This window comes from Crocodylus porosus, unplaced genomic scaffold (assembly GCF_001723895.1).
Source record: "Crocodylus porosus isolate Cpor-Errol unplaced genomic scaffold, CroPor_comp1, whole genome shotgun sequence".
Taxonomy (NCBI): Eukaryota; Metazoa; Chordata; order Crocodylia; family Crocodylidae; genus Crocodylus; species Crocodylus porosus.
In genome coordinates, this window is record NW_017728928.1 from 18,905,990 (window position 1) to 18,921,362 (window position 15,373).

The window sequence follows — 15,373 nt, forward strand, 5'->3', positions numbered from 1 at the left end:
TCGGCATTCCTGCCCATCAGTGAATTAAGGTGCTGGACTGAAGGGTTGATCCTTTTAGCTACCCAGCATTTTACAGTCTTTACCTGCTTCGCTTGTTGAGCTGAAACTCTCTTCTTCATTGAGGAGGGCTTGGACCAGGTTAGCAGCTATGAGCAGTAACTTAGGATCACACATCTGAAGCAAGAAGAGAGTGTAGTTTGCTTTGGTCCAGTAGGTACTGTTTGTGAACCACCACCATGTGTCCAGCATTGCTCGCTCTAGCATTTCTGTATCCAAGGCCCGGTCAGAACTGGATGTCATCAGGCGCTCTTTAAGGCTGCTGGTGATCTGAGACCGAGCATAAACGGCATCCTTCCCATGGGTGGCCTGAAGGACTTTCTCAGTATACCTTAGTAAATCCAGGCTGTTCAGTCGCTTCACAATCCCTGTCAGGAACTTCTTTTGGGAGATGCTGCTGGCTCGCAGGAACCACTCCTTGGTGGAAAAGACCTTCCAGCCCAAGACACACATTTCACAAGTCTGGCAAACAGGAACTAAATCTGTTTTCTTCTCACACCGCAGATCAGGAGCGAAGTGCAGACTGTATTCCTGCCTTTCCATGTCCTCGGTGGGAGCCTTCTCGGCTCAGTTCCAATTCAGCGAATGAAACAGTGAGCTGGAAGGCAGGGAAAGCAGAGAAGGCAGGCCCCTGTGCCGTCGCCCGCTTCCGCTCCCTGCCGTTCCAGTCCCAGCGCTGGGCGAGGAGCCGCGGCGCGGGAAGAGCCACGTCACAGAGCCGGGGTTTGCGGAACTCGCCTCCTGTATTGTACGGAACTCCTAGGAGACACCCTTGCTACCGTAAACCTCCTACAACCTGCTACTGAAGCAGCTCCCATACCGTATTGAACGTAATAGATGCGATTCCTCAGTGTTACCACATTAACTGTACGAAATGAAAAATTAAGCAGTATCTTTGGCATGGAGCTTTTAACCCAAGTTTTTGCTTCACTGCATTTTTATGGGGATTATTGTCAGTATTTATATACAAGGAAGCTGCGTGTCATTTGAAAGGTTTTATAGTTTCATAGTTGTCAGGGGCTGCAAGGGACCTTACAGATCATTGGGTGCAGCCCCCTGCACTTGGGCAGAAAAGATGGCTGGGATAAGATGAACACCGCAAGATGGGCAGCAAGACACGCTTTGAAGATCACCAGGGTGCATGAGCGTACTGTCTCTGTGGGAAGCCTTTTCCAAACCCTCAGCAATTGTAAAGAAGTTTTTCCTGTCTAGCCTGCAAGTGATCCTCAATCAGCTTGTGCCCATTATTGCTTGTCCTCCACTTGGTAAACAGATGCTCCCCCAAGACCTGATGAACGCCCTTGATATACTTATAGGCTGCCACCAAGCCCCTCAGAGTCTTCTCTTCTTGTGGCTGAACAGTCCCAAGTCTTTCAGCCTCTCCTCATATGACCTGGTCTCCAGGCCTTGAATCATGTGCGTGGCCCTCCTTTGCGCTCTCTCGAGCTTCTCCACTGAAGCGCATCACCCAGAACTGGATGCAGAACTCCAGCTGCAGTCTCACCAAGGCTGATTAAAAGAGCCCTGTTCACCTAGGCATTAAATCCAAAAAAGAAGCAGTGGGTATTTTAACTGGACAAGCAGCTTTTAATTACTGCAAAAAAATGTAAGGAGCAGGTAATTTTGGCATGTATATATTTTCATGGAATTGTATTTGTGCTGTTTTATATTGAAAGTAAGGGCTTACACCTAAAACTGAACACTGCACACAGGTGTCTCCTGTGCATAGAATTTATAAAGCAAACAAATGAAAAATTATTAAAAATAAATGATTATCATGTGAACACTGTAAATGTTGAAATATGAAAGGGGTGATATTTTGGGTTATAGGTAACTTAGTTTTTTGATTGCAACTACCAACAAAATTGTTCAGCCCACTTCTTGATCTTCCTTCTCCAAGAACACATGCCTCCATGCTGCTGAATATCAAGAAAACACCTGGAAGGCCCCAGATCCGCAAAGTACTTAAACACGTGCTTAACTTTAAATGACACAAGTAACCCAGTTGAATTCAGTGGGATCTTGTGTTAATAGCAAATTGTCTCACTCCCACAATCACTCTACACCTCACAGTCACTTTTACAGTATCAATCACTTCCCTGTGGTTCAGGGAGTCATGTCAAGCTACCGCTGGGAACTCATATTATAACACAACCTCTGCTGAAAAATCTTTAAAACATTTTATTGAAGACAAAAAAGGAAACGAAACATTTGGAACACAAAATCACCAAGAAAGGCTTTCATTTAACGAACTCCATCTTCCCTAGTCCTTTAATTAAGGACTGTCCAAATTATTTAGTCTCCCAGGCTGGATCTGACCTGCCAGCTTCTCATAGGCCAGACGCCTCATCTCTGGTGACAGGATGGTGGCTTGCTGGTGCAGCTGCTAGATCACCTGCATTGGCGCAGGTCTGGAACCAAGGAATAAATCTTGTCACTACTCACCCCCCATTTTCACTTGCCACTGATTTGAGTTGCCAGCAGCAACTGAAGCCCCCAAATTTGGTGGTAGGCAAGGGATGAGTGGGGGGGAGTAGAAGGGGAGAGCCACATTGACCCCTTTACCCCTGGAGCTACATCAATGCTTCAGCTCCAGCAGTCACATGGACTACAGAGGAAGCATGGGGGGCAGTCTGCCCAGATTTGTGGTGTTGTGGGCTTGGGGCTTTCTGCTCACTGCATTTGCTCTGGGAGCTGCACACCAGCCATGGATCCCCTGCCCCCCATCCCCCACAGGAGTGGGGACAGCGAGTTGTGCCTCCCACTGTCAGGCAGGCAAGGGATGTGGCACAACCAGCTTGTGGCTTCTGGGGCAAAGACAGCAGAGTGGAGAGCCCCAAGCCCACAACAGGCAGCCTGCCTCAGCCCTCATTCCTCTCAGTTTTGCTCCAGTCCTAAAAGCATCCCCACACTTAAAATGGTGGTGGAGGCACTTAAATTAAGCTCGTTTGAAGTTCAAGCACCCCACCACCATTTTTAAGTGCTGGGATGCTGATCCCCTGGACAAGTCACCTGTGGCTTCATCCCACGCCTCACCCCAGCCCCAGGGTCCCACTCACTGCCCTGGCTGGGCAGCACCCCCAGCCCCTGCCCCTCTTTCTCCTTCCCTCACCATAGGGGCTTCAGCCGGTACCCTTTCCCTCCCCCATGCTCCTTCTCCACCACACACTTACCTGGAAGGCACTGCTTTCCACACTGCCCAGCTGCATTGCTGTAAATCAGTTATTGGATTGGTATCAACCAATATGCCTGCTGAATAATCAGCTATCGGTATCAGCCAAGAAAATCTTTATCAGTGCACCCCTAATATATGTTAATATTGGAAGGAAAAAGGAAACCCCCATTGACTATACCCCCCTGGTTGTCACCTACTGTGCTGCACTTGAACTAATAAGAAGAATGGTTCAGACCTTGAGGCCCCTGACACAGGTGACATTATTATGCAATTAACCTTGTTCATCACATGATAAATTGTATCATGTGACACGTTCAAGAATTTTTTGCACCATAAAATGGAAAACTTGCCACAAAGACATTCCACATTAAATGTGGAATATCTTTGTGGTTGTTTTGTATTGCATTTTAATTTGAATGTATCACATTTTAAGTTGTGCATTGCAGCTCTGCATAGAGCTGCAGAAAACTCTCAAAAGTGCCATGATGCAGGGAACTGAAGGATTCATCATGGCCCGGCATATTTCCAGGTTTGCCAACGTCTGGGGAGCAGGGCAAGTCTGTAACCAGGCAAGGGAGGGGGTAGCCCTTTGGCTCCCTGCACCGTGGTATTTTTAAAAACCTTATCCTACAGTGGCTGAAGAGCAAGGCTTAACTTGCCACATATTTTTTAGGCTGTAAGGAATGCATTACCTTTGGCATAAGTGCCTCCATCTTGTATATATCCTCTATTATATAACGATTGGAATGGTGTGTTGTTGCTGTAAATGTGTAAGTAATAGAAATTCTGAGCTAAGCTGCAGAAGTGTGGCTAAAGCAGAAGGCCCCCAAAGCCTTCATCTGAGTTATCACAGAATGAACTTTTGAAGATGTGACACCTAGTGAAGGAAAAAAAGCAAATAACACATCCAGCTGAACTAGATCATATTAAAACAAAGCACAAGGCCTTAAATTAGATAATCCAAACATACTATATTAATTATTCCTACTAATATGTATAAGCTATGATGGAATCAAATGCATTAACTGTAGTTCGACAAGGTTCTTTGGGTGAATCTGATATCTGTAACTGTGTAGTTTAGTTTTAACAGATACATTTGTGTTAGGTTTCTTAAATAGGTTGTCAAAACAAAGTATCTTTCTCAATGAAGACCATAAATAAGTTAACAAAAGCAGAGTGTTGGTACATAACATTCCATCATGGTAAAGGTACAAGGTCAAGAATTCTCCCTTCCAGAAGGGTAACTTTCACAAAAACATAAATCCCAACTAACTGATTCCTGCCAAGAGAACTGGCTCAGACTAGTTCCAGAAGTTTAAGTGAAACAAAGAAATTGAAATATATCCAATCAAAGTGTAAATAAATGCATATTATTAATGACTGTATATTGGTGGTTAGAAACCTGGAGAGTGTGAGGAATGAAAGATCTAAGACAGGGTTGTCAAACTCATCTGGCCTCCTGGGCTGGATGAGTGGTGTAAGGCCAGTTCATGTGCTGGATTTTGCCCAAGGACCCTGGATTTTGTCCATGGGCTGGATTTTGCCCTCCCTTGCCCCCTGCATACTGGATCCAGTGCACACGGTGCCCACCCATCACATTCCTCAGCTGCCAACTGCAGAATTATATTAACATCAGTCAAGGGACTACAAGAAATATTCCCACCCTGGCTTTCTGACAAATAACACTCTAACCTCTTTGTGAGCAAGTGCCTTCTCAGCGCCAACTGCTCTAATCGCTGTTTTCTCCCTCACTCTCCTGCCATGCCTTGTCGAGAGAAAAGGAATAAAAGGGGGTTGACAGCGAATCATGTAACAACAGACATTTGGTGTTCTGGTTTCTGGCTCATGGCTCCATCACCCCCTATACCTTGCCCATGCCCAACCCATGTCTCATTGACCAAGTAACTTCCCCTTTGGGTACAGAGGTCTTTGCCCAGCTTATTTCTTCAGCAGCCTGGTTTCCCTTCCTCTAAGTGGGGTCTTTTTCCCTCCACCTTCTTATGTTTGGTCCCTCGAGTCCCATTATAGAGTCTCCTCTACTTGGGCTTTATTTGTAACAGTCTTTACTCACTTGCACCCTCCCACTCAACTTTTACCTGGGATCTTCTGCTTGCGCCCTGTCACTCCTCCCAGGGATTTGGTGCCTTCCCCAAAGGACTCACAATAGGTGTCTGCTTGACGTCGTCCATCACAATTCTCTCCACACCATTGGGGTTCTCTGTCTGGTAATGGTCCCCTGTTACACTCTCCCAACTCATCATCAGAAGAAAACCCCCACTAATCAACAGACATCAAATAGGACCCAGCCCTGCCTTAACACCTTAACAACAGATGCAAAACTTATCAGCTCATGTCTACTGCCACAATAATCAACAGTCCTCACAACAAAACCATCAGAATCTATAAATCCTACAAGCAAGAATGTGCTACATCTTATCTAGGACACCAAATACCTTCATGGAAACTGTATGGGTGAAATGAGACTAAAATTACACAAAAAGAATGATCACAGAAAAAAGATTAAAGACAGAGACACATGAACATGGGTGGGAGAGCTTTATATACAACCTCTGACTTCACAGTTCTTGTGCTCAAGGGAAATTTACAGAACACCATCAAAAGATAGGCCTGGGAACAACGATTCGTAAAATGACTGGACACTAGAAGCCAAGGACTAAATGCAGACTTTATGGCTCTTTATAAACACTCAATCCCTGCTAATCTCTCTGCCACAGGTATTAACAACCCTCTTCCCATTCAAATGGTCTTGCTCTTCCACTTCACGCTATTCTTTTTTCACAGCATGTGAAGTAAACCCCTGCTTACAAAAGCTTATGCTATACATCTCTGATTTAGTCTATAAAGGTGCAAATCGACTGTGACTTCTTTCTTCTGCATTCTTCTTGTCTATTCATTACTTTAGCAATGTCTTTTCTCCTTTTTCACAGAAGAGCAGACTGCTTTTATTTATATATGGAGTTTTACACAGACCATTTTTCCATCTACTGCTTCATTCAAAATGTGCCTTCTTTTCTCTAAGACCTGAAGAAGGGTGCCATGTACCTAAAAGCTTGTCTGAATCTCTCCCAGCTGGGCAGTTGGTCCAATACAATTAATAACCCACAAAAATCTTGCCTCTCACATTCTTCTTACTATAATTATTTACTTTTTGGTGATACGTACACTTTGTCCTTTAGATAGGAGGCAGGATAGAGATACACCTTATAAACTAATTAAATCAGAAATGCAGAAGCTGAAGTGAGCCCTAAATCAGGTAATAAATAATCAGGAGACATGTGAGAAGTTTCTCCTTAGCTAATAATTAAACTTAAGCACTAGGCCTGTGTGAGTCGGCAGCAATCTGATCTGGCTTCAGATCCGGCCACTTTGGATGGCTGTGATCCGATCTGGAGCTCTGGACCGGATTTCCACCTCAATCCAGCCGAAGCAGCTCCAAAGGTATAAAGGGGAATCAATAAAATATCTATACCTTTGTTGGTTTTTGTCTGATTTGGATGAAAGTTTTAGAGACTGTAGAGTCTGCAGAAATAATAAGCTTGCCAAGTTTTAAGAAGATTGGTGCATAGGTTTGGGGGGAGCAGCACCCCAAATTCTTGAAAGCAAAACTCATGTCAAGTCTAGGCAGTACAGCATAGTGGGGTGAAAAGTGCATGGGTGGTAGCGCTTACTGCGTCCACAAAGTCTGCCAAGTTTCAAGAAGATCAGTGCAGGGGTTTTGGGGGAACTGTACCCCAAATTCTTGAAAGCCAAACTCATGTCACGGCTGCGTGTTACATGGGGGCGGGGGTGTCAAAACTGCAGGGGTGGTAGCTCTTACTGAGGCCACAAAACCAGCCAAGTTTCAAGATCAGTGCAGGGGCTTGGGGGAAACTGCATCTCAAGCTGTGGACAAGTAAAACTGGTGCCACGGGTGACACTGTGTGTGTTCAGGCGCAGCAGGGTGACAGCTGCAGGGATGATGGCCCCTGCTGTGATGCCTGCCAGCTGTGGAGGAGATTGGTGCAGGAGGAGGCTGGGGCCCTGCACCCCAAGCTGCTGACCAACAAAACTCAAGCCAACACTGTCTCTGTCCTGGGGCAGTTCATTGTCTGTATTGATTTTTTCCTCTCCTTAGCCTGGTTTTGTAGGTGCTACTTGACATTTGTTAAGTCATTATGTAGTAACTAGGTCGTGTGTATTGAGCTGGTCCCTGAGTCCCTGGTCCCTGAGTGAATCATGACTGATGGATTGGTAACTGGGAACCCAGCAGCTACGCAGCCGGGCCTGCAGCAGCGTCTCCCCTCCCGCCCCAAGCCAGACAGTCAGTCCCACAGCACCCATGGCACCAGTTTTGCTTGTCTGCAGCTTGAGGGGCAGTTCCCCCCAAACTCCTGCACCGATCTTCTTGAAACTTGGCAGGCTTTGTGGCCTCAGCAAGAGCTACAATCCCTGCAGTTTTGACCCTGCTGTGTTGTAACACATAGATGTGACAGGAGTTTTGCTTTCAAGAATTTGGGGTACAGTGGCCCCACAACCCCTGCACCAATCTTCTTGAAACTTGGCAGGTTTCATGCTCTCTGCATAGTCTAGCATCTCTGAAAAGTTCATCAGACAAAAAACAACGAAGTTATAGATATTTTATTGTTTCCCCATTATACCCTACGGCTGGATCTCCGAGGCGGCTCTGAACCGCTTCGGGAAGCCGAACAAGGCAGCGCTTCGACCCCGATGTGCTGCTTCCGACCCCAAAGCGTCCGAAGCTTCTCTGGATACGAAGCTCTGTCCGAAGCCTTGCACAGCTCTGTTAAGCAATGCAAAGTGTAACGGGGTATCAGGGCAGCTCCCCAGCCCCTGGGCAACAAGTTACCCAGATATCCATACCAACAGGAATCTGCGTAGCTTGGGTGTCTGATCAGAAGCCAGGGCACGTCAGCACCGAGAGTCCTCCCGACTCTGACCCTGATACCTGTCGGCCTGGCATTGGTTGCAAGAATACCCAGGCATGGTCAACCCAGCCCAACAACTCTTTAACCCTTTCTTCACCGAGGGCTAGCCAATCCACGTGACCACACACCCTCCCCCCTTAAAGCCCCTTTGGGGCACTTCCCTCCCTGGGTACCTCTGTAGCAGGACCTGGCTGCAGGGGTGTCTGTGATGTCTCCTGGTGGCCACACAACTTCTGACCCAATCCGGTTCTCAAAGTTTCATAGTTGTTAGGGGCTGGAAGGGATCTTACAGATCATCGGGTCCAGCCCCTCTGCACTTGGGCAGAAAAGACAGCTGGGATCAGATGAGCCCAGCAAGGTGGGTGTCAAGACACGTTTTGAAGATTGCCAGGGTGGGTGACTGTACCACCTCTGGGGGGAGCCTGTTCCAAACCTTCAGTACACGATTTGTAAAGAAGTTTTTCCTTATGTCTAGCCTGAAGGGATCCTACATCAGCTTGCGCCCATTATTTCTTGTCCTCCCCTGGTGGGCCTTGGTAAACAGATGCTCCCCCAGGTCCTGATGTATGCCCTTGATATACTTAGAGGCTGCCACCAAGACCCTCAGAGTCTTCTCTTCTCATGGCTGAACAGTCCCAAGTCTTTCAGCCTCTCCTCATATGACCTAGTCTCTAGGACTCCCATCATGTGCATGGACTCTCTCAAGCTTCACCACATTGTTCCGGTGCCCAGAACTGGAGGCAGAATTCCAGCTGCGCTCTCACTAAGGCCGAGTACAGAGGGAGGGTGACATCCTTAGCCTTGCTCGAGATGTCTTGAGAGATGCATGCCACTGTTTGATTAGCTCTGTCAGCTACAGCATTGCATGGGTGGCTTATGTTCATTTTGTTGTCTATCACAATACCTGGCTCTCATTCAGATGTGGTGCTAGCAAGCGTAGCACTGCAGAACTGGAAAGTGTGTTGTAAATTATTTCTCCCCAGATGGAGCACTTTACATTTCTGCATATTAAATGAATCTGGTTGAGGTCTTCCCACCTCGCGAGCCTGTCCAGGTTGGCATGCATTGCCAGCACGTCTTCAAACGTGATCACACTCCCCCATAGTTTAGTGTCATTGGTGAACTTTGCTGGTTCGCTTTAATACCCAAATCCAAATTGTTGATGAACATGTTGAAAAGTGCTGGTGCAGGTATTGAACCCTGAGAGATGCCACAGGTCACCCTCTACCATGATGCCTCAGCTCCATCAACCCATACTTTCTGGGTCCCACCACGGAACCAGTTACCTAGCCACTGAACCACAAAGGAGTCAAGGCCACATTTGCCCAATTTTTTCATGACTTTATGAGAGACCAGGTCAACGGTCTTTTTGAAGTCCAGGTATATAACATCAACCTCCTTTCCCATGTCCAGGTGGTGAGTAACCTAATCAGTAACCTGATCAACCTAAATGAGGTTGGTCTGGCTTGACCTGCCCATAATGAAGCCATGTTGGCTATCCTTCAGAATACTGCCTTTTGCTAGCCTGTCTATAATGGGTTCTTTGATAATTTTCTCCAGTATTTTACCAAAGATTGAGGTCACACTGATTGGCCTGTAATTTCCTGGGTCCTCCTTTCTCCCTTTCTTAAAGATAGGCAGCACATTGGCTTTCTTCCAATCTTCTGAGTGCCACGAGTCTTCACGTAACTTTGCCATTGGTTGCGCGATTACATCGTCCGGTTCTTATAGCACCCTCGGATATAGTTCATTTGGTCCTTCTAACTTGTAGATATTTAGCCTTTGTAGGTGCTCCCCCACAAGATCTATGCTAGCTGTGGGATGGTGGTCACCGCCACCATGACCATCCTGTAACCTGTCAAGTAGGCTAATACTGTCGGACTGGTGGAATACTGACGTGAAGTATGATTTCAGGAGTTCAGTTTTGTCCTGAGTGTCGGTTATCAGCCATCCAGTTTCATTCTTTAGGGGCCTTATACTTCCCTTCTTTTTTTCTCTGACTTCCTACTTATCTAAGGAAGGACTTTTTGTTGTCCTTGATTCCAGTTGCCAATCTGTATTCAGGGCTAAGGGGGTCTCCCAGGCTTTTTGCTGCCTTTCTTCCTTTGAGCTTTTAGGATTGCTTCCTTGAGGAACAACCATTCTTCTTGTACCCCCTTTCTCATTGGACCATAGTTTGCAGGGCCTTGCCAACCAATCCCCTATGCTTGTGGAAGTCAGCTTTTCTACAGTCAAAGATTTCTACTTTACTGGCCAATTTCCCTGACTTACAGTCAATGGAGAAAGTGATCATCTCATGGTCACTGGTGCTCAGTTTCCCTTTGATCCTCAGTTCATCCCTTTTGGCCAGAACCAAGTCTAGGAGTGTCTTGCCCCTGGTTGGCCAATAGGCTTCTTGTGTTAGATAGAGCTCCTCAGTGCAAGTCTGTGCCCCCCTGTGACCAGTCCCTCTGGGTCATTCCGGGATGGCTGATTGCTGCAGTCACTGAAGTTGCTTTTGGGTCGTGGCTGCGGCTGCTTCTGGAAGCAAGCGCCAGCCAATCATTGCAGCTGCTCCCATAAGCAGCCACAACCACTCCCGAAAGCTGCTGCAGCGAGCACAGTGATTGGCCAGTGCTTGCAGGGGATGCACCGGCATTCCTGCCTGCTCCCCCTGCCCTTTGCCTAAGCGGTGAGAGTGGCCATCAGGGCATGCACCAGTGCTCTCAGGGGGTGCACGTGCACTCCCGTGCACCCATTATGCATCACCACTGTGAGGAAACTTTGTGAATGATCGTATCTAGCTGAGCGCTCATCCCACAAGATGTCTGGGTAGTTGAAGTCACCCATGACAACCATGCTCTGAGAGCGTGCAGCCTCTGCCAGCTCTCTGGAGAATTTCTGGTTGAGCTGTTCCTCTTGGTTTGGAGGTCTGTAATAAAATCCTACAGTCAAATTGTCTTCCCCATGCTCTCCCCATATCTTGACCCAGATGGTCTCAAGTCACCCTTCTTCGTTTCCAGTCTTTGCTTCTAAGGAAGTGTAATGTTCCTTCACATAAGGATCAACTCCACCACCCTTCTTCCCAATATGATCCCTCCTATACAAGATGTATCCACCTATGCCTGTGGTGCAGTCCTACCAGGTCTCCATGGTCCCTCTGAGATTGTATCGATTGTTCCTCCTGCTTGTTTCCCATTCTTGTGGCATTAGTGTATAAACATCTAAGCCTGCCATCAGAAGCCCTAGGCTTTCAGGTGAGCTGTGGAATAACCTGTCCATTGGCTGGTGTCAGAGAAAGCTTCCTATTGTACCCTGGGATGCTAGTTTTAAGGCTGTTATATTTCAGGCTTGAAAATGATCGAACCACAAAGGGACTTGAACCCTCAATCTTCTGATCCAAAGTCAGATGACATATCCATTAAGCCACATGGTCTAAGGGTACTGGCTTGGTTTTCTTTTCCTGCCATACCTTGATGCATCTTATAATGACTAAGGACACTACTCCCAGGGTCCCAGGGTAAGCCTTCATCCTCTGGCCAGTTGCTTCTTCCTGTACCCAGCTGTCCCAGTCTTACTCCTGAAGCACTAAATTGTGGCCTTCTGGGCCCTGTTAGTGCTTCGGGACACCAGTTGCCTTTTGGGCTGTATTTGTAGTTTCACTATTCCCCTATAGCATACGATTCATCACAGATATCACTTCATCATCATTTACTTTCCTGTATAGGCTTTGGCCCTCTCTTCCTGGGGCTGTGTCTCCTCAGTGGGCTCCTGGGGTCATCCCCTTGAACTCTCAGCTTCTCCTTCCCCTATGTAGACTGCCTGCTGCTAGACTGGGGGCTGGGGCCTGGATTGGTCAAGGGAAGCGGCAACCTACTTTAAACTTCCTCAAAACCTTCCCAATCATAGCTGAGGACAACAGGATAGACCAAGGAGTCCACCAGGACTACCAAGATGAGCTTTGTGTGCCCTCCCACTGACAACAGTACCTGGGCCCAGAAGTAGAGTTTCACATCCTCATAAATGCACTGGATGTACATCATATCCAGAGGTTCCCCAGGATCTGAGAATAGGGATTTTCTAATAATTGTTTGGGCACACACTGAATCCACCAGGGCCATCACCTTAGTGCCATTTACCATGATCAGGACCATCAGTTCTGCAGGCTGGGCAGCCCAAGACCAAGGTTCTACTTTCCAGATTTGGGCATAGTAACACTCCATATGCAGGCAACCTCAAGCCCAATGTCCAGGCTGGCCACAAGTAAAACAAGCAAATACACTTGGGAGGAGCAAGTGATCAGAAGTATTTTTATTGCAGGAATATTTACAGACCCTCACCCAAGTCAGTCTCCATTGTGCCAGGTGCTGTGCAAGCACATAGAAAGATACAGGCCTGCCAAATACAGCTTACAGTCTCAAAAGAAATAACAGACATGGCATGGGATAAAAATGGCATTGTCTTCCCCATTTTGCAGAAACTGAAACACAGACAGATTAATGTCACAGAGGGAGAGCCTGGCAGATTTCAGAGCTAAGCATTTTCATCGCTTTGCTGCATTTCTTTGAATATTTTGAATTCTCTTTATGCACCTGACTTGTTCTCACTTCCTGTTCCCTACCCTCTTAGGAAGATACTGAGCGCCTGGTAGCATGGAATTTGTAGTGCAACTTCTTCTCCTCCAAACCACTCCACAGAGACACCACGTCCATGTCTTTGTCTTCTGTGGCTGCCTTGAAGATGAAGTTCTGAAGCAGGATGGTGAGGAAGAGAAACAGCTCCATCTGGGCTAGCCCTTCCCCTGGGCATGCCCGCTTTCCTAAGAAAGCATAGGAAATAAAACAGCCAGGCATGATGCAGTCCCTGCTCTCATCCAAAACTCACCAAAATTGATGGGAGCCAGATAGTTTAGGTTGCAAGAAACACCAAACACAGGTGACAGGGTTTTTTGTGCTGGGATGAATGGGATTAGGGACAACACTGAAAAAAGAGACTTCAGTTAATTCTGTAGTGTAATATACCCTTCAACTCCATAGGAGTTTAGTTTTTGTCATCAGTGGGTGCATCTACACATACAATTAATTTGAAGCAATAAACGCCAGGGCAGTTTGAGCTGGAATAAACTACCCCCAGGCTCCGCATCTACATATGCTCCTGGAACAGCAGCAATTTGAGCCAGGGTGGAGCAGTTGATGCCAGGGCCACTCCTGCTCTGCTCCATCCTGGGCTCTGAGTGGCAGCATCGGGACTGGCTGGGGCACAAGGATGCTGAAAGTGTGAAGCTGTTTAACTAGGTGGCAGGCAGGAGTCTGGCCCCCTGCTGGCTGGGCTAATTGGACACAATGTATGCCCACAGTCAGCATCTACACATACGTTTAATTGCAGTTAATTATTCTGCCATAAAATAGTACTGTCCTGGGTAATACTATCTAACAGCAGTGTTAATTAGTTTACTGCAGCCTAATAGCATCCCATGTGTAGACAGTGATACTTTACTCTGCATATAACTGGTCTACTTTGCAGAAAAGCGCATGTGTAGACATGGCCAGTGAGAGCAGGATTAGACCCACTGATGGATTTGCTGTACAACCATAAGCAGATGACATTTCAAATAGAACAGTTGCAGATCTGTTTACCTGCAGAGAAAGGTATGAAGGCCTCCCTTTTCCTGAAGTGTCCATTCTCATCCAAGAAATGACCCAGGTTAAACTGTTTTGGAGTCTCCCACTGGACTGGATCAGTGTGCACAGAATCTAGCATTGGAATAGCAGGTGTGCCCTGTGAAATTGAGAAGAAAACATCATAAACATCCATTTTAAATATGGTATTGCTAATATGATTATTTAGCTGATGAACAGCCTGAAGAAAGGACAGCTGGAACATTTTGTCTTCAGTAAAGAGCATGACCATTTCATTCTTCTGCAGATCGGCCAGTGCAGCCTACTCAAGAGAGAGGCTTAAATGGACCTTAACTGTTGCATAGCCTTTGTACTACCTACCCCTCTGCATGAGCATGACTCTCAGTCAGAGATGTGTCACATGAAATCCAAAATATATCCTGATCTATTTATTTAGCATTTTAAAAACTGCTAGAGGAACCCATACTAAGCCCTGGGTGCCAGTCCCACAGACTGTAATAGAGAGGGTTCTCCTCCCACCTTGACATAATAAAACACTGGTCAGGAAAGTCAAACAAGAAGCAGAGCCTACCTCTATCCCTCAGGTTGTGGAACAGATAGGTTTAGCTGAATGCCCTCTTTCGGTGGACAAAGGGAAAGCAGAGAATGTCCTGCTAGCTTAGGGGTGGGCAATTATTTTGGGCGCAGGGCCACTTACTGAGTTTTGGCAAGGCATTGAGGGCCGCAGGACAGGCAGCCAGAGGCAGATAAATAGTAACTTTTAAAATTTTTTAGGGGCCCTGCGGGCCGGATAGAATGGCTGTAGTTTGTCCACCCCCATCTAGCTGCTTCCTGCTATAGATAGCCAGGCAGCAGGCCTATGTGAGGAGGCTACTATTCACTTTGGATTCGGATTTGGATGACTTGGGGGACAGCAATTTGATTTGGTGATTCAAATCACTGTCTCGATTCGATTCGGCCAAATCTCCGAATCAGCCAGGCCCATCCACTACCCACTCTCCCAGCCCAGCAATGGCTGCCCTGCCCACCCCAGTTCCCAGCACTTGGGGGAAAAAAGTCCCAGCTCAGCAGGTGCTGCCAGGCAGGGGGGTGATCCCCACTGCCCCATGCTGCATGGGGGGCTCTGCATGAGCCCCTGAACCACCCCTCCCCCCGCTCCTCCAGCCCCCTCATGGGTGCCCTGCACAGGCCAGCTCTGGCCCTTTAAGAAAAAAAAACCCGAAGAAACCCTGGGGCTCATCGCTGCTGAGGGCAGGGAGTGATCCCCACTCCCCCCACCATGTGGGGACTCTGCAGGAGCCCCCAAAGCCCCGAGGCTGCACCAGGAGTGGTGAGTCCTAGGGCTTTTCTCAGCTTTTTTTTCCTTAAAGGGCCAGAGCCCTGGCAGGTGGGGCAGCTGTGGAAGAGCCGGAGGAGCAGGGGTGTTCGAGGGAGCTCATGCAGAGCCCCCCATGCAGTATGGGGGCAGCAGGGATTGCCCCACCACCACCACCTGGCAGCGCCCAGTGAGCACCCAGGGCTTTTTTTAAAGTATGGAGCTGGGGCGGGCAGAGGCAGCCATTGGGGGGGGGGCTAGG

The 15,373-nt window shown here is 47.5% G+C and overlaps 2 protein-coding genes across 2 annotated transcripts in view; both read right to left on the bottom strand.

Annotated features, from left to right (window-relative positions):
* Positions 1–718, bottom strand: part of CDRT1 (CMT1A duplicated region transcript 1) — a 31,580-nt gene extending 30,862 nt beyond the window's left edge. Inside the window, exon 1 of the mRNA XM_019542740.1 lies at positions 84–718. Within this exon, the coding sequence (XP_019398285.1) occupies positions 84–600 (517 nt within the window). The 5' untranslated portion in view covers positions 601–718. The remainder of the gene's footprint in view (positions 1–83) is intronic.
* Positions 719–12,448: 11,730 nt separating this feature from the next.
* The window catches only part of LOC109315166 (cytochrome P450 2C5-like), an 11,859-nt gene continuing 8,934 nt past the window's right edge, over positions 12,449–15,373 (bottom strand). The window contains exons 9-10 of the mRNA XM_019542741.1: positions 13,794–13,935; positions 12,449–12,976 (exon numbers count right to left, since the gene is read on the bottom strand). Coding sequence (XP_019398286.1) covers positions 12,783–12,976; positions 13,794–13,935 — 336 coding nt within the window. The 3' untranslated portion in view covers positions 12,449–12,782. The remainder of the gene's footprint in view (positions 12,977–13,793; positions 13,936–15,373) is intronic.